Genomic DNA, 18884 nt, shown 5'->3' on the forward strand with positions numbered 1-18884 from the left:
AAAGTTTGTTGATCCTGAATCCTTAGGGATGCTAACTGGCTACAGAAGATGATTTTCTCTGGGAATGTTCCTCAGTTCTCAAAGACACTAACTTACCACAGTACTGCATCCAATCCCTAGCCTCTTTTGAGGCTGTCCCAGAATCCGCTGCCCAATCTCCAACTTAAGTCACAAACTGGGTATTCAGACATCCTACAACCTTCGGAGCAGGTCAAGGCAAGGTTAAAACCTGACGCTCCCAACTCCACAATGAGGTCAGTGGGTAATCAACAATAGGAAGGCAATCTCTCAAACCTCCAGGCCCTCAAGGTTCCAGAGGGAAGGGCATTTTCTTTCTTTCAATGGTATAAACCAATTAATATACAAATTTTCATAAATTTAGACTATGCTAGTCTCAAATGCACATGCACACACACTCTCAAGATAATCCTGGTAGAAGATGAACACATAGCTTTACAGATATTTTCATACTTGCTCTGGAAGTAGGGAGACCAATTTGGACTCTCTTGCAGAACATGATGATGATGAAGAAACAATCTTGAGATGTCAGTGGAAACAAGACTAAGGATTCAGGAGGAATCAAGGAGTTGAAACTGGAAGGATGACAAGTGGTAGGAAGAAAGACAAGAAAGAGTAAAAAATGTACAAGGAGACCCCTCATACAAGTGTCCTCAGGTGTTTCTACAAGGATGTTTGCTGTTGCATAGTTTATAATTAGAAAATATGGTACAGTTATACAATGGAATAAAATATGTTCATTAAAAAGGATAAAGTAGATCTACATATGTAGACATGGACATCCATAGACATGGAAAGATACAATGTTCTTGGATTGGAAGAATCAGTATGGTCAAAACGATGATAGTACTCAAGGCAATCTAAGGATTCAATACAATCCCTATCAAATTACTACTGATGGTGTTTTTCACAGAACTAGAACAAAAAATCTTAGAATTTTTATGAAGACACAAAAGACTCTTAATAGTCAAAGAAACTTGTAGACAGGAAAACAGAACTGGAGGAATTAGGTTCCCTGACTTCAGACTATACTACAAAACAACAGCCATCAAAACAGTATGGTATTGGCACAAAAACAGAGGTATAAAACAGTGGAACAGGGTAGAAAGCCCAGAAATAAACCCACCTATGGTCACCTAGTCTATGACAAAGGAGGCAAGAGTATACAATGGAAAATGGTGCTGGGAAAATTGGAAAACTACAAGTAAAAAAATGAAATTAAAATAGCCTTTAATACCATACACAATTACTCAAAATGGATTAAAGACCTAAATGTAAGACCAGATACTATAAAACTCTTTTAGAAAAAAACATATGCAGAATACTCCCTGACATATATCACAGCAATATCTTTTTTGATCCATCTATTAGAGTAATGGAAATAAAAACAAACAAATAGGATGTAATTAAGCTCAAAAGCTTCTGCACAACAAAGCAAACCATAAACAAAAAAAACAACCTACAGAACGGCAGAAAAAAAAAAAAAGATGGACAAGAAGCACATGAAAAGATGCTCAACATCACTAATTATTAGAGAAGTGAAAATTAAAACTACCATACCTCACCTCACACTGGTCAGAAAGGTCATGAGCAAAAAGTCTACAAATAACAAATGCTGGAAAGGGTGTGGAGAAAAAGAAACCCTTCAACAGTGTTAGTAGGAAAGTAAATTGGTACAGCTACTATAGAGAACAGTATGAAGTTTCCTGAAGAAACTAAAAGTAGAGGTACCATATGATCCATCAAGCCTACCTCTGGGCATATATCCAGAGAAAAACACCGTTCAGAAGGATTCATGCACCCCAATATTCACTGCAGCACTATTTACAATAGGCAAGACACAGAAGCAACCTAAATGTCCATCAACAAATGAATTGATAAAGAAGATGTGATACATATACACAATGGAATATTACTCAGCCATTAAAAAGAATGAAATAATGCCATTTGCAGCAGCAAGGATGGACTTGGAGATTATCATACTAAGTGAAGTATGTCCAAGAAGGAGAAATATCATATGATTTTACTTATACATGAAATCTAAAATATATATATATATACACAAATAAACTTATTTATGAAACAGAAAGACTCACAGTCTTAGAGAACTTACGGTTACCAGAGGGGAAGGTGCAGAGAAGGAATAGATTGGGAGTTTAGGATACGTATACACCAATATATTTCAAACAGATAACAAGGACTTACTGTATAGTACAGGGAACTCTGCTCAATACTCTGTAATAACCTAAATAGGAAAAGAATTTGGAAAAGAGTACATATATATGTACAACTGAATCACTTTGCATTACACCTGAAAGTAACAACATTGTTAATCATCTGTACCCCAATATAAAATAAAAAAAAATTTTTTTAATGTATAGTGCACCTTGGAAATAGTATACATGGTTCCTATGAGAGCAAAAGAACTTGTAAGAACTCAAGATGGTATATACAAAAGAGCATTTCTCGTTATGGGATCCCTAGAACACTGCAGAACTGTTTGTATATTTCAAAGGGAAAATATTAGTGAAATTTATATTTGCAGATACAAGAAAAAAATTAAACGCATCAATAGTACAGAAGGATGATACTCAAAGTGTATATTGACACAGAGGCGGCACAACTAACCACCCCATATATACTCTTTTCAGTAAGTGGATTTTGCTACATATCTTGTCAAAATTTCAAATTTTTCTGTAATGATAGTTTTCTGTTTTATATACAGTTGAGGTATATGTATACAGTTTAAGATATATGCATATTCACTGCTGAAAATAGTTTGCTATGCTTTTGCAGAATACTATTAAATAAATGATAACTGGAAAACAAAAGAAAATCCTTCCATGGCACCCAACACCCCCGTGCCAAACTCCAAACCCCTTGCACAGTTCAAATAGCCATATGGGCCCTGCTTCACTCTCCTTTGTTGGCAACCACACTGTTTGCTCAAACCTAAAGCAGGAAAAAACAAAGGCAATTTTCATTTAACAAGCTGTGTTCACTTGCCTCCTGCCATTTGCAAAAAGTTGTTCCCTCTGCTCAGAACACTTCTCCTGTCAAGGCTCCATCCACATGTACCTCCCCAGGGAGCCTTCCAGAGACTGGGCTGGGAAGCGTTCCCCAGGTCCTGGTCCTCCCCACCCCGTGTGCATCTTCCTGCATCACAATGGCATTTGATACCTCTCCCCCCACTGGATGCCAGGCATCTGAGGGCACGGGCAATATTGTTATTTAACCATGGTAGACTTAGTTTCTAGCACATTGGGCCTAATAAATATAAATGATTACATTACTGGGAAGAACAAAGTCAAATTAGGATTTCTATCATAGTACTAACCCTTTGGGGACTTGGTATAGGGATTAACCTTCCTATACAGGTTAGATCAGAATTAGTCTAATAGAGAATACTAACAATATATTTTTTAAAAATTCTAATTGCGCTCCTATTGAAGGTTAATTGGAATTTGAAACCTGAAAAAATGCCAATGCATAAATAAGTTAGTTGTGGATGAATGCAGTGTAGGGGAATGATGTGACTGAAAGAAATAAACTTTAATTCTACATTTAGGACAGACAGTATTTCCAAACAAACCTTCTCATAAGCTTTCTCTTAATGAGAAGCCAAACAAGACGTGATACTTAGTAAACTGCTACAAACAGCAACAATACCCACAAAAAGAATTATCTGGAGTAAAGAAGCGTCTGTTTAAAATTCTCAAAGTCAACAAACATTAAGCACTTTGATTTCTGATAAACAGTGAAGAGAAGATCATTTGTGTTCAGGTCTGACCAAGGACTTGGTAAAGAACTGACTTGTCACCTTGCTCCCAGATCTTTGTTTCCTCCACCACAACAAACCACTTTCCAAAGTTTCTAAATGTATTGTAGGGTATGAAAGCCACTCAGAATTAGGGTCAGCTTTTCAAACTGGCCTGATTATACCTTAGGATGTGAGGTCTAATCCTCTTCTTTAAAATCAAGTGCCAAGTTGTCTTATTCTCTTTTAAAAATCTTTCTACTGATTTCAGAAATCCAGACTGATTCAGTAATGTTTAGAGGGTCAAAGTTTTAAAGTCAGGACCAGTGACCGTGTATGTTCCTGTCATTTCATGCCTAGTATCTTGTAGATTCCTCTAATAATAATGGGAAAGAAAGGGCTCACATTCTAACTTGCCTATAGATGCTACAGACATTTCAGGAGAAAGATTTCCTGTATAGGTTAGTATTAAGCAAGGATCAAATTCAGTTGACCATCTGGCCAGGCAAGTTAAGTGAGTTAAATAGGCTGGGTCACAGAAGAGACAGAATAAGAGGAATACTTCAATTCTCCCTTCAAGCCATCTCACATAGGTTCTAGAGGTGAGAAAACCCACTCCACCCAAAAGGCAGCCAGCACTCGACCAACTGCTGGAAACAAGGGCCTACTATTTTACAGGTCTGCCTTTCAAAGAGAATCTCTAAAATCAACTATATGTGAAACTCTAATTTAAAATGGTGGCAACAGTTAATTTTTTAAAATCATCATCAACTCTCTCTGCCCAATAAGAAAAAAAATCCAGAGGCAACCATTAGCAATCTGATATTTTGATTCCAGTATCAGTTATGGAATCAAAATACCAGTTCTATCATTTTCTAGCACTTCATGCCTTCAGCATATGAAGCTTCTAAACCTCAATGTCCTCATCTGAAAAACGGGATCATGAACATGAAACATAATGCTTATTAAAGACTTAAAAACAATTTCCAACACAGAGTTAGCAACTAAATAGTTTCCTGTAGCTAAAGAGTGGATCTCACTACCAGTAAATTATCTGTTGTGGTCTTCAAAGAGCCCAGTTGAAGAGCTTAAGAAGGTAGAATTCTCAGGAGATTTCAAGCCTTTCAAATTTTGATCACTGAAGACGGTGTTGAAGTCATTAGAAACTAGATAGAAACAGCATTAAAGAATTCCTAGCAAAAGACACTTAATGAGCTGGAAGTGGCTCTTCTAATTAAGAGGTCTAATAACTGTCACCAGTTAATGGCCACAAAAACGGAGTAAAGTATACATGGAGAGGTGTATGTTTCAGGGAAAACAGTGACAGCTTTTAAGCTAAGCTGTTAAATCAGAGGGTTTTAGGGTAAGTTTTTCAACTTAGACAAACTTCTCATCACATTATAGAGTCTCATCTGTTAAACATGTCTACTAGTTTTCAGTTTTTATTACCAAAATACAAACGTGTGCCCTACGCCCAGTGAGCCAAACAATACCAAAACGTTGGAGTATGCATGGTACAGAGAAAGGTTCACTGAGGGCCATGCAAGGAGATGGCTGGCTCATGCCTTAAAACCCCAAACTCCCCAAAAGCCTTCAGCAAAGCCCTTTTCTAGGAAAGGGAATGGTTAATTGCTGTGAACTTCTTGTGTCAGATCCTTTGTTCTTAAAGTCAGGTCATGGTCCAGTAAATGTTACATTGAATAAAAGTTATTCTCTGTTCTGACAAGAAAGGACCAGGTCCCAGGTACAACTTTCACCCTCCAAGGTCTGGGTTCTGGCTGAGAGGAGGCAGAGCTTAGTTTGTGGCTCCCTCAGGGCCAGGTCCCGAGACCCTGGTCATAGCCAAGGGAGCCAGACACCCAGGACCCAACTGACCCTCACTCTCCTCAGGCTGCCCGTATGGCAGGGGCAGGTCCCAAAAATTGTGACCCAGGCAGACGGCCGCTGCCATTTGGTCACAGAGACAGGGATGGGGAGAGGTTCATCGCCTCCTCAAGGTCTGGGCCGGGCCAGTGGCCAGCCTTGGTGAGGGCTCTGGAGCCCTGCAGGACACAGACAGCTCCCAGCCGGTTCCCTGGGCCCCTCAGTCACTCACTGGCCTGAGGGTGGGTGAGTTGGAGGCCCGCAGAGAAAAGGCCAGGATCTTTCTCTTACCTCTCCACCTGACAACCACTACTTCTGCTACTAACAGTCACTCATTGACAGCTGGTTACCTGGGGGATGGGCCCACTGCAATCAATGGCTGAGCAGACCACTAACGGTCACTCACTGACAGTTGGTCGCTTGGGGGAGGGGCCCACCACAGTACAAACCAATGGCTGAGCAGGACCACTAGTAAGTCTCATGGTCACCACTGCCTGGACAGGGTGCAAGGTGAAGGCAGCAGGCACCAACAGCAACAGCAGGCTACGGGCTGTGCAGCCTGTAGCCTGCTACATTTTAAGCAAATTCTAAACACCAACCACAATATTAGGAAGAGTCTGTTAAACAAAGAATTGCTTTATTAATACAAACTATTAATACATACCCAAACTATAAAGTGCTAAGAAATTTAAATATCTAAGTCACAGCAAACAGGTGGCAATTCAACATCCAGAGTTGACAGAAGGCTTGAGGGAGACTGCAACACATCTAGAAAACAAATTTCTTATTCAGTATCTGCAAATCTGCATGTCTGTCAACACACACATTAGTTTCACTTTAATCGTGAACTCGACCTCTTATTTTTCCCTTTGTCTCATGAATTACCCCTGCCCCACCTACATATATACACATACACTTTCTCACTTATTTCCTGGAATGTGGCTATGGTCCCAGAATTAACCTTCATTATGAAATAAATCATAGAAGTACCCCAAATTCTCTTAGAGACCCAAGTAACTGCCAACAGTTATCACTAGTGTAATCTGGCAAATAATGTAAGTTATTCCATCAGATATAATAGAAAACATGCTGATAATAGCTTTTGACCACCAGTCTGAACCAGGACCTAAAAGCTCCTGCTATTGTGTGGGTCTTTTTTTTTTTTTTATTGTTTTTTTTTTTTTTTTATTGTGTGGGTCTTGATCCTACATGAGCTTTGGATTAACTTGGAACTCTCATTTCAAGCAAGTTTATTTTACATCAACTCTTAATATAAAAAGTTATACACTAAATTTCACCTTGGTCTGCTTGTTTGTAAGACTGTCCAGATTCCAGAATGACTTAATTTTATTTTACTGGGCATTTGCAACTAAAAAACAGTACCAATTGAGAATAGTTTCCATTATCCTGAAACCTTATCCCTTCAGTCTGAAGGACAGAAATTACTAGCCTTCTGCACAACCTTATCCTCCCAGTAATGGAAGTGTTATGACAGAGACTGTTTACAGCCCTTCTAGAAGGGCACTTGGTCACTTACTAGACTCCCACAGCGGAGGAGACATCTTCAGAGGCGAAGGGGGGCCCACGTGTAACAGCTGCTCAAACTCCCTCTCCTCATCCAGGATCATGAGAGGCACTCCATTCAAGGGGAGGTGTGCGATCTGGTGCTCCTCAGGCAGGTCAAAACTCTCAAAATCTGCCACAGAAAGCACTTTGTCAGGGCAGCAGCTCTTAGGGTGGTGAGTGGCACCCTGCCAGTCTGAGACCCTTTCACGGGGCCCAGGAGCTCAAACTATTCTCATAATAATACTAACACCTTTTCCCATTGTGCTGACATCTGCAATGGTGGTCCAAAAGCAACAGGATAAAACTTCTGTGCCTTAGCACAAATCAAGGCAGTGGCAACAAATTCTATTTAGTATATTTCTCACTAACATTCACTGGTATTAAAAAAAATGACTGTTTCACATATTACTTTACCATATGCAGTAAAAAAAAAAAAAAGTATTAATTTTATGAGCTCTCAACCCTTGAAAACATGTGTTTTTAGTTTTCTGTATAAGTTGTGAAGTATGCCATTAAACAGTTCTATCATATACTGAAGAACCATGGTGTTTTCCAAGAAAAAAGATATGTGCAATTATTTGATTTACAAGCTAAACCAGAGGTGTTACTTCTGGACATTGTTTAAAGAACTGGAAAACCAACTTTGGTAATACAGACTTGGATATGTGTTGCACATTTTCTCCAAGCAATGAAAGTCTACCAGTTCAAGAGAAGCAATATTTGTTGCCAATGATAAAATCCATAGTTTCAAGGGGAAAAAAAACCCTAGAATTTCAGAAAACTTATTTGCAGTCATTAGCTTGACAGCTTCCTAATACTAAAGACTTTTCTGATGAGGTCAGTGGTGGGCATTAATGAGTATGCTTTTGACATGCATGAAGAAACATTTCAACTTGTGGACGACCTACATTTCCCAGCAAACCAGTATTTCTAAATGATCAATGGTGATAAATGCAGGATGAAAGATACATTCAAAGTCCAAAACAGACCAACAGATTTAAGTGTCAGAGAATAATACAATGCTTACTGAAACGGTTTCAGATTCTACATTGCAACTATGCATACAGAAGCAGCCACAAGTTGAATTTTAGTGTAACAGCAAAGAAATCTATACTTATCTGAAGACTTTAAATGTTTCTCTTTTCCTAACCATGGCTGCAAAAGGCCAGATCTTCTTCATATACATCAACCAAAAACAGATTCAACAGATGGAATACACAATCCCATGTGAATCTAGCTGTTTTATGTTAAGCCAGATTAAGCAAATTTTCAAAAACATAAAACCACGCCACTCTTCTCATTAAATTTTGTTTTAAGCTATGTACACTAATGTAATGGATTTATTGTATTTTAACAAATTAATACTTTTTAACTTTTCAATTTTAATTTAAAATATAGGATATACAAACAACATGCAAAAGTTCTTTGGGGTCTTCACTAATTTTTAAGAGTGTAAAAGACCTAAAACAAACTTAAGAAACAGTATATGTGACTACTTAAACCACTGAATTGTAAAGGAAAACAAACAGGCAAAAGGCCCCAGAGGAAATAAGTCTGCAACACACAGGGCTAATTACCTTGATCCAGAGAGTTCTTTACACACAGAGACACAGAGTGTAAAAAAGTCACAAAAAACAAGAGAAAGATACAAACAGAAAATTTGAAAACTATAAATGACCAATAGTTAAGTATGCTCAGACACACTCACATACCACAATTTTAAACAATAAAATACCAATTATCTTTCTTATAATTTTAAAACATTTGCAGTTAGAGAACAAGGGGAAAGCGGGCATCCTCATCCACTGAAGACGGTTTCAATAACTTATGCTATTTTGGAAGGCAGATTAGCAATATCTCTTCCCCCAACACAGCTATTGTACACAGTCCTCTTTCCTGGCCAATATGCTTAAAGTGTGAAAGTATTAGTCACTCAGTCATGTCCAACTCTGCAACCTCATGGATTGTGGCCTACCAGGCTCCTCCGTTTATGGGGGAATTCTTCAGGCAAGAATATTGGAGTTGGTTTCCACGCCTTTCTCCAGGGGATCTTCCCAACCCAGGTCACCCGCATTACAGGCAGATTCTTTACCATTTGAGTTACCTGGGAAGCCCTCAATAAGCATAAATCTATCTCATTTTCCTGAATGGAAATGATGAGATGCACCATATTTTATCAAATCTTAATCACATAGCTTTGAGACCCAGTAATTCTTCTTGGAGTTTACTCTCTAGGTATACTCACAAACTCTCAATAATAATTGCAGGATTGTTTTGTAATATATATAAAAGCCAGAAACAGTCTAGATGTATACTAGTGGAATAATTAAATGCTCTTTGGATCAAAAGGCAAAAAACCCAGCTCAGAAATCTCAAAGACCCTGTGTGATTTGACCAACCCCCCACCAGTGTCATCCTTCACCCTGCTTTTCAGTTTTCCAGTCCTTCTTTCTGCCTCAAGATCTTTTGTCTGTTACAGTGCTGGCGCCCAGCCCTACCCCTTCTCCACCCAACTATCTCCTTACATCCTTCAAACCTCCACTGAATGTCACTTTCTGAGAAAACACTTCCCTGCTCTTCCAGGCTAGGTTCAGTTCCCCCTAACAAGCCCTGTTTTTCTCCTTGGCTCACACTCAAAGTGAAAGGATTTGTTCAGTGTCTGACTTTGCCTCCAAATCCTAGGCTTCCTCAGGGTGGGGCCTGCCTTGTTAACCACTACATCCAAAGCCAATAGCGCCTGGCACACATTTTACTCTCCTCAATGTGAGCACATTAAAGCTTAAAAAAAGCCAATTCTATAATAGAAAATATTTCAGATACATGTAGGAGGTTGAAGAAGTCAAAAAGCCCATGTTCTCACTGGCTATGTGGATTTTTCAGGCTTGCTTTTCATTGTTCAACTTGACATCAAGTCCACTTTCTAAAATTGGGCTTGCTAGGAAGGCTGTCTGCTAACACTGAACAAGTAATCTCCCCCTGGGTGGTTTTAGCTTTTGAGGACAAGAATAATATTTTCCCATCTTTGCTCTGATTCCTCTTCTGACTTAAGATGATGCCTTAAAAATAAATCCACAAGTTATTTGTCCAAAGCACCCCAGATTCAGACAGCCTTGTTATAGTTTTAGATCACATATCATATTCAGAGCCATATCAAGTTACAGTTGAATTGGATCCTAAGAGAACTGAAAGCTAAAGCATTTGAACAATACCAAAAGATTACCTAATGGATTGAAGGGAAAGAATTTTTCTATTTCTGGATAGGTGTCATCTGAGGCAGGAACCGAACTTTTTGCTTTAACAGTCTTCTCAGTAATCTAAAACAAACCCAAGAAAACATCCATTAGTAAGAGTGGAAACTTTGTCAACTGACTAGTACAAGAGATTGGAGTGATTCTTCAAGACATGGGCTTGCTTCACCACGTTTTAAATTTGTTCTCAATTTCTAAAATACCATAATCCCTCATTCTCAAAATCACACACAAATACAATTCAGCAATCAACTCTAGTATCATAGCTCAAAAGTTAAGGCTGAAATACAAGTATTAGCACCTGTTAGCATAAATTATCAAAATGCAGAGCAGAGTCTGTTTTTAGTCAGTAAGTCGTATCCGACTCTTTTGCAATCCCAAGGACTGTGTAGCCCACCAAGCTTCTTTGTCCGTGAGATTTCCCATGCAAAAATACTGGAGTGGGTTGCCATTTCCTTGTCCAAGGGATCTTCTCCACCCAGAGATCGAATCTGAGTCTCCTGCATTGCAGGTGGATTCTTTACTACTGAGTCACCAGGGAAGCCCCAGAGTAAATTCAGAGCTAATTGACTCAATTGCCCAACCTAACCTAATAGAAGAGAAAATGGGCATAAATCACCCAGAATAGAAACCATTTTTGGCTTTTGGAAATGTGATTTTCCATCAGTGTTACCTAAATTATTGGATTAATATTAAAAACTAATTTGTGTTCCTCAAATACACAGAGTAAGAGGCAAAGACAGTCAAGGACTTTAGACGCCCACCATGGATAATTCTCTAGTCTGGAACTGGTAGGCAGTCCATGATGGTGGTGGGCCAAGATGGAAGCTTGTAGAGTCTTGATTTATCTTACATCACACAGGCATGCCTAGAGGAAATTACTAGGACAACGCTTCCCACATTTCAGTTCTGTCACATTCTCATCATTTTTGCTATATCCTTGCAATACTTACACTTAGCATTCTCTTACTCAGTTTTTTTAAAAAAAAGACATCTTTGTCCTAAAACCACACGTAACAGTTTGACATCAAGTATACTAGTTGTTTTCTTTCCTAATATACATTAAAACAATTACTGAAATGCAGTGCTAATTCACATGCTGAAGTTATCTTTCACAGCCAAGTCCTCTCAGTCTGCAATGCATTGACCTACAGTTTGTAAACACATGTACAAAGGTCAACATGCTACCAAGTTATAACTTACAAAGCTAGTGCTTGCTCTGAAAGGAGGGGAAGAGGATGGCAGCACCTAAGCTGTTAGATTAGCATCATGACCTCTTGCAAAGTACCCTCCCTCACAGTACTCAGTAGTCTGTTTCAAGACACTTGTTAAAGACAGGTGAGGCAAAAATATTAACCAGCTGCTCCTGATACATGTGATCTCAAGGTACAGAGGAAGTCCATACAGACTATGTGATGATTCTCTTCTGTTAATCTACTTTGCTAGTCTCTATTTCCTTCCATTCACTGAGGAAAGTGTCAGGTAAGATGCCAGTAGTCATTTTAAGAGTCAAAGTACTGAAGTCTTTAATTATAGCCAACACTTACCTTTTTGGTAGAGAAAGTTGTTTGTTTCTGTTTGAGTGGTCCATTCGTCTTAACTGATTTTTCTGTAGCTCTGTTGACAGTTCCCAAAGCCTTTCTGGCAGGTTTTGGTAAAGCTGGTGGAGCATCAAACATTTTGCCAACACGTGGTGTTGAAACCTGAGATCTCCCATCTAAAGCTTTGACTGCTAAAGAAAAAGTCTTACTGTAAGATCATTCCAGCAGTAAACACCTGTGCAACTTGAAAACTGACTGTGCCTATAAACTTGGCCGAATTCTCACAGCCAAACTTAACCCCCATTTTTGACAGTGGCATGGTCCTATGCCTAACAGCACTTCAGTTCACTACCCTCTTAAATAATCTCTTTAAGATACTGAACATGGGGTCTTCTCTGGTTTCTCAGTAGTAAAGAATCCACCTGCCGACAAAGGAGTCAGGGGTTTGATCCCTGACCCAGGAACCCCGACATGCCACAGAGCAACTAAGTCCACGTGCCACAAATACTGAGCCTGTGCTCTGGAGCCACAACTATCGAGCCCACGTATCTCAGCTGCTGAAGTCAACATCCCCTAGAGCCCACGCTCTGCAACAATACAAGCTACTGCAATGAGAAGCCTGGGCATCACAAATAGAAAGTAACCCCCACCCATCGCACCTAGAGAAAAGGCCAGGCAGCAACAAAGACCTAGCACAGCCAAAAATAAATAAATAATTTTTTTAAAAAAAAGATACTGAACATGAAGAGACCCATAAGTACTTGGCAGTAACAGTATTGGGTAAACTCGACTCCAACTGGACTCCCCAGGTGGCGCTTGTGGTAAAGAAACCGCCTGGCAATACAAGGGATTTAAGAGACTCCGGTTCAATCCCTGGGTCAGGAAGATCCCCTGGAGCAGGGCATGGCTACCCACTCCAGTACTCTTGCCTGGAGAATTCCATGGACAGAAGAGCCTGGCGGGCTACACAGTACATACGGTCGCAAAAAGTCGGACAAGACTGAAGCGACTTAGCACGCACGACTCCAACTGCCCACGAAGTATATTTGGGCGTCCCCCAGCTCCAAGCCACACCCACCACTGATTCACAATACCTGTGTACTTGATAGCCGCATGTATACTTACAAGGCACAGACCCCAGCTTCAGCCCGTCCTTAGGAGCCACATGGATGCCTGGTTCTCCGTTTTCCTTATCAACATAGATCAGAGTAGCCATTCTGGATCAACTAGAGGTGTGAAACACTCATTAAACCTTGGGAATTAGGTTAGATGAAAGAAGCTAAAGTGTAGCACTGACCCAACTTTCTACCCTGGGGACGTCTACGCAAAAACAGGAGCTAAGCAGAGGTAGAAGCCGGATCTTGAGCCAACAAGCATTTAATCCAGTTCTTAATTCTTGACGGCTGCGTCAGGGGCCCGAAGTTCCTGAAGAGTTGGCGGTCTGGGACTGGCACAGGCCCTGGTACTCTCTGGAACCAAACTGCCGTGGGTCGCGCACGCAATTCAAGACGGTGGCTCAAGACGGGTAAGCGCGTCTGACGTTCCAGGGAAGTCCCAGTCCCCAAATCCCAGGCCCCGGCTCCCAGACACCCGGACCCAGGTTCCCAGGCCCCGAACCCGCCACACACAAAGCCTACTCCCCCTTCCTACGCCGCCGGACCGTGCCCGCCCAACCACTCGGTACCGCTCGGTTCACCCACGTTCGGAGTAACAGTCAAACTCTCGCACGACTCATCTCCAGCGCACGCGCCAGACTCCGCGTTTAAACCACAACTTACGCCCCTATTGGTGCATCCGTTCAGGAGGCGGGACGGGGGCAGGGCGGAGGCTCCGGAAGAACCAATGGGAGGAACCTAAGCTCCCTGGGCTCCGCCCTAAAAGCTTTACCCTGCAAGTTCGTCGTTTGTTCCCCGGGAGGAAAAAAAACCCTCTCACAGCTTGCCCGTGGATGTCTACTAACGGTTGTTTTTTAATCTCCTCCCAGAGAGATAGAGGAGAGTAAATACGGTCTTTAATTCCAAGAAAGTTATTATTAATGTTATACCAAGATACAGAGTTGGCTTTTGCGATTTTTTGTTTTTTTCCTGAGACACTTTGGTGTCCAAAGTGAAAGTCGCTCAGTCGTGTCCGACTCTGCGACCCCATGGACAATGCAGTCCATGGAATTCTCCAGCCAGGATACTGGAGTGGATAGCCTTTCCCTTCTCCAGATATTCCCAATCCAGGGATCGAACCAAGGTCTCCCTCATTTTGAATTGATTCCTTTATCTTGTTTAATATAGTTCCATTTACCATAAAAGGGCTTCCCTTGTGGCTCAGCTGGTAAAGAAACCACCTGCAATGCGAGACCTGGGTTCGGTCCCTGGGTTGTGAAGATCCCCTGGAGAACGGAAAGGCTACCCACTCCGGTATCCTGGCCTGGAGAATTCCATGGACTATGTAGTCCATGGGGTCGCAAAGAGTCAGACACGACTGAGTGATTTTCACTTTCACTTTACCATAAAAAGGGCTTCCCCTGTGGCTCAGCTGGTAGAGTCCACCTGCAATGCAGGACACCTGGGTTCCATCCCTGGGTTGGGAATATCCCCTGGAGAAGGGAAAAGCTACCTACTCCAGTATTCTGGCCTGGAGAATTCCATGGACTATCCATGGGGTTGCAAAGAGTTGGCCAGGACTGAGCCACTATCACTTCACTTCACCATAGAAGGAAAAGGTCACCAACTTTTTAAAGCACAATTTCATTGCAGGCGGATTCTTTACCAGCTGAGCCACAAGGGAAGACCAAGTCTTTGGTGTCCAAACATTTTTTAATGAGAAGATAGTGAACTTCAAAAAGTCAAAGTGAGGCTAATAAAAGAATCATACCATAAATAGGAAAAAAAAAAAGTCAAAATGAGATGGTGACAGAACTATTTTCCTAAAGTCTTGAAGTAATAAACTGTTTTTCCAGAGAGTAGATACACCAGATCAAATTAAAAAGAGGAAGCATGGGAGGAAAGGCATTTTAGTCATCAGGGAAATGACTACAGAAGATGGATACGTAACAACAGTATTTCAATTAGAGGTATAAAAAATACATATATAGTCAATAAATAGTCGGTGGGGGAAAAACCCATTTTAGATCTAGAGAATATTAGCAGAGCAGAATTAAAAATTAAGAAGAAATGAAAGTACAGATAGATAAAATGGCAAGTTTGCGTCATTCTGTTGTGCTTATGATTAAGAATGGAGTGATTCTGAAACTAATACAATGTTGTAAGTCAATTAGACTTCAATTTTTTTTAAGTGTACTGATTTTTTCCTAATTGTAAGACTATCAGTATTTCAGCTTAGGATGCTGTCTCCATTATACAGAATCTGTTGTTCAGTTGCTCAGTCGTGTCTGACTCTTTGCAACCCTAGGAACAAAACAATGATCTAATGAGTACACAATTCTGAACTTAAAATTCTATCAATTAATAAGGACTTTGTTTTTGGCTGCACTGCGCAGCATGCACTATCTTAGTTCCCCAACCAGGGATGGGACCTGTGCCCTTTGCTGTGTAAGAGCAGAGTCTTATCCACTGGACTGCCAGGCAAGTACTAATATACTTACTTTAAACCTTTAACATCTCAGCAATATATTCATCAAAGCTGGTGGGGAAGGACAGAAGGGTGAACAAGAGAAAAAGAAGAGAGGAATTATAAAGACATACAAAATGAATTCCAATTTCCAAGACGTGGAAAAATTTTGCTTTAAAAAGTTGGTGACCTTTTCCTTTCTATGGTGAAGTGAAGTAAAAGTCGCTCAGTCCTGTCTGAGTCTTTACAACTCCATGGATCGTCCATGAAATTTTCCAGGCCAAATACTGGAGTGGGTAGCCTTTCCCTTCTCCAGCGGATCTTCCCAACCTAGGGATCGAATCCAGGTGTCCCGCATTGCAGGCGGATTCTTTACCAGCTGAGCCACAAGGGAAGCCCTTCTATGGTAAATGGAAATATATTAAACAAGATTAAGGAATCACTTCAAAAGACCAAGGATGATCTGTGCCCAAACTCTACTCCCAACAGGTCACCAGATACTTTTTAACTTAGCAGGTAAGTTGGGAGGGAGGAGTTAAGCCTACAGTACTTTTTCACAAAAGCCTTAGCACTACATCTGGCAGAGTTATGGTTTGAAATATATACCAGTTCTTCTTCCCTGGCATTTCAGGGCCAAAACACTGAATGACTCATTCATTCCATAAATATTTATTAAATGTTAGTCACTGTGCTAGACATCAAGAAGAGGGGGAAAAGTGCATATCTTTTTACCCGTTCCATATCCTCTGCCTTTCATCCGTATTTTATTAGTTCAATTCAGTCACTCAGTCGTGTCCCACTCTTTGCAACCCCATGGACTGCAGCATGCCAGGTTTCCCTGTCCATCACCAACTCCCAGAACTTGCTCAAAGTCATGTCCATTGAGTCGGTGATGCCATCCAACCATCTCTGTCGAACACTTCTCCTGCCTTCAATCTTTCCCAGCATCAGGATCTTTTCCAGTGAGTCGGTTCTTTGAATCAGGTGGCCAAATATTGGAGCTTCAGCTTCAGCATCAGTCTTTCCAATGAATATTCAGGACTGATTTCCTTTAGGATTGACTGGTTTGATCTCCCTGCTGTCCAAGGGACTCTCAAGAGTTTTCTCCAACACCACAGTTCAAAAGCATCAGTTCTTCAGCACTCAGCTTTCTTTATGGTCCAACTCTCACATCCACACATGACTACTGGGAGAACCATAGCTTTGACTAGACAGACCTTTGTAACCCTCCCATTATTTTTTCCCTATATCTCCTTCTAAGTGCCTCAGCTATGAATTACATCATTAGCACACAAAAATATTCATATTGAAACCAAGTCTGCACAACACTGTCAAAAAAATTCAATCGAGTAAATTTGAAGATCTAATTGGTTTTACTAAATGACTCAAGAATCAGACAGCCTCCCACCTAGAAATCAGAAGGGTGCTCCAAGGGGTTGTACAAACTGAGAAGTTTTTAGAGGAAAAAGGGTGGGGCATGGGGAGCTATTAGTAAAATAAAAGAAAGGATTATTTATAGGCCAGGACCTCTTTGGAGGGGAGAAAGGAAGAAACAGCAAGGTTTTCACAGCTAATTGCCTCTTCTTCCACTGAGAGGCAGGGTCGGGGTGAGGGGATAATGGAAAGGGGTCAGGTGCCAGATTACTTCTTCAGAACTGTCCAGGAAATTCCCAACTGGTTGACTGGATTACATTTCTAGTGATTGTATTTTGAAGTTGTGATTAGGTTAGTTATTGGGCTTTAGCACAAGTAAAGCTATTTTGGGCCTGTGGCTTTTCTGTTTAACAGCACCTATAGCTTCCAAGTGGGAATTCTTTATCTCCTGAGATTTTTGGATGCAAAGTTTCTATCTCCCTAGGCTAAGTCTCCCCTCCTACAACAGGAAGCACTGTTTCCCAAGGTAACTGTAAAATGCCACAACCAACTCTTTTGTTTTCTTACTAATGATGCCCCAAACTCACTTTGCTCTGCCCTGGACTGTTACTGGTGAAATCCAATTGTTAAACTACCCTCACCTCACAACCACACCAAGATCCTAATTGATCCCAGCTTATCAAAGAGCCATCCAGTCCAGAACTGATCCCTGCTTCCTCAGATCCTCCTCAGAATCCTCCAGGGGGAATCTGAACCTTACAAAAAGTTCTTCCCACTTGTCCAGCATATTCCATAATTCCACTGGGAGATGTGTTCCCTGACTTGTGCCTTGTAGTTTTAACTAAACAGACCTTAACACTTTCAAACAAATTTCAGGAATTGTATTAAGGAGATAAAAATTAAGTGTGATTGATTCACAGACTACTCACTTTCAGACTATTTTCTGACAACTTCCATTCCTTCAACTTTTGCCCTGTAAAATCAAAATTAATATTTATATTCCTATGCTCTATGCACTAAAATTCTTAATGAGTATGATGAGATTCTCTTAGAGGCAAGGATGTCATTTTGACATCTAAAAGGAACACATATTGTTTTGAAAAATAAAACGTTACCAGAACAGATAGGATTTAAAGGGGGGGGGGACTGTACTCCAAAATTATTATTTTCTAGTATTTTATTTCATATTATTCTTTAAAGGAAGGTTGAGATATCTATGACATTGTTTTTCCACAATGGAAATCGTTTTACAGTATTTTTTTCCTAATGGTACAATACAGTATCAACATCAGGGGCGAGGTGTCACAATTGCTGAATTGCCCTATGTCTTCAAAGCACCTAGTACCCCCTTCATAGCGGCTTTCTAGAACTGTAAATTACTTAAATAATTCAGTCTTTCTCACTCTATATGATGTAAATTCGAGGAGAGGAAGACAATTTTGTGTTTACCTTGTCCCCAGCGTGTTACACTGCTGCTGCTAAGTCGCTTCAGTCGTGTCCGACTCTCTGCGACCCCATAGACGGCAGCCCACCAGGTTCCGCCGTCCCCGGGATTCTCCAGGCAAGAACACTGGAATGGGTTGCCATTTCCTTCTCCAGTGCGTGAAAGTGAAGTCGCTCAGTCGTGTCCGACTCTTCGCGACCCCATGGACTGCAGCCCACCAGGCTCCTCCATCCATGGGATTTTCCAGGCAAGAGTACACTACCTGGCTACTAATTAATACTGATTTTGACTGTTTTAACTTCACGCACTTCGGAGCGCTCTAGCGATGCTTACGCAATTGTCTGTTCTCCGTATGAAATTTGTTTTGTTTTCTTTTACGTCGTAATATTCGTCGAGTCTAAAGAGATGAAAACTACGGAGCAGAAGAGCACCTGCTCAAACCTAACCCATTCTACTGACCTACCGTAGAGATATAGGAACAGCTCGAGATCTCGCGAGACCAGTTTCGCTTA

At 40.8% G+C, this 18884-nt stretch overlaps 1 protein-coding gene across 12 annotated transcripts; it reads right to left on the bottom strand.

Annotated features, from left to right (window-relative positions):
* Positions 1 to 6259: 6259 nt before the first annotated feature.
* PTTG1 (PTTG1 regulator of sister chromatid separation, securin) lies at positions 6260 to 18838 on the bottom strand. 12 transcript variants are annotated; one of them, XM_055431020.2, is made up of 7 exons: positions 18378 to 18838; positions 17858 to 17901; positions 13119 to 13219; positions 12000 to 12184; positions 10425 to 10518; positions 7176 to 7334; positions 6260 to 6406 (listed from the first exon to the last, which is right to left on the bottom strand). In XM_055431020.2, the coding sequence occupies exons 3-7, from the start codon at positions 13207 to 13209 to the stop codon at positions 6327 to 6329; spliced, it is 609 nt and encodes a 202-aa protein (XP_055286995.1). In that variant the 5' UTR covers positions 13210 to 13219; positions 17858 to 17901; positions 18378 to 18838; the 3' UTR covers positions 6260 to 6326. The 12 variants fall into 12 exon arrangements, with proteins under 12 accessions (XP_055286995.1, XP_088694647.1, XP_055286991.1 ...); XM_088838521.1 differs by lacking the exon at positions 17858 to 17901 and having other exon boundaries at positions 12000 to 12181; XM_055431016.2 differs by lacking the exon at positions 17858 to 17901.
* Between the last annotated feature and the right edge of the window lie 46 nt (positions 18839 to 18884).

This window comes from Moschus berezovskii, chromosome 8, assembly GCF_049115385.1.
Source record: "Moschus berezovskii isolate FMDL1 chromosome 8, NW_MosBer_1.0, whole genome shotgun sequence".
Lineage (NCBI taxonomy): Eukaryota > Metazoa > Chordata > Mammalia > Artiodactyla > Moschidae > Moschus > Moschus berezovskii.

Bases quoted from the DNA above. Each gene is read 5' to 3' on its own strand.
- PTTG1 (XM_055431016.2), bottom strand. From the start codon at position 13,209: ATGGCTACTCTGATCTATGTTGATAAGGAAAACGGAGAACCAGGCATC. The intron at 12,185-13,118 runs GTAAGTATACAT...CTTTTTCTTTAG, and splicing joins GAAGCTGGGGTCTGTGCCTT to CAGTCAAAGCTTTAGATGGG. The intron at 10,519-11,999 runs GTAAGTGTTGGC...GGTTTGTTTTAG, and splicing joins CAACTTTCTCTACCAAAAAG to ATTACTGAGAAGACTGTTAA.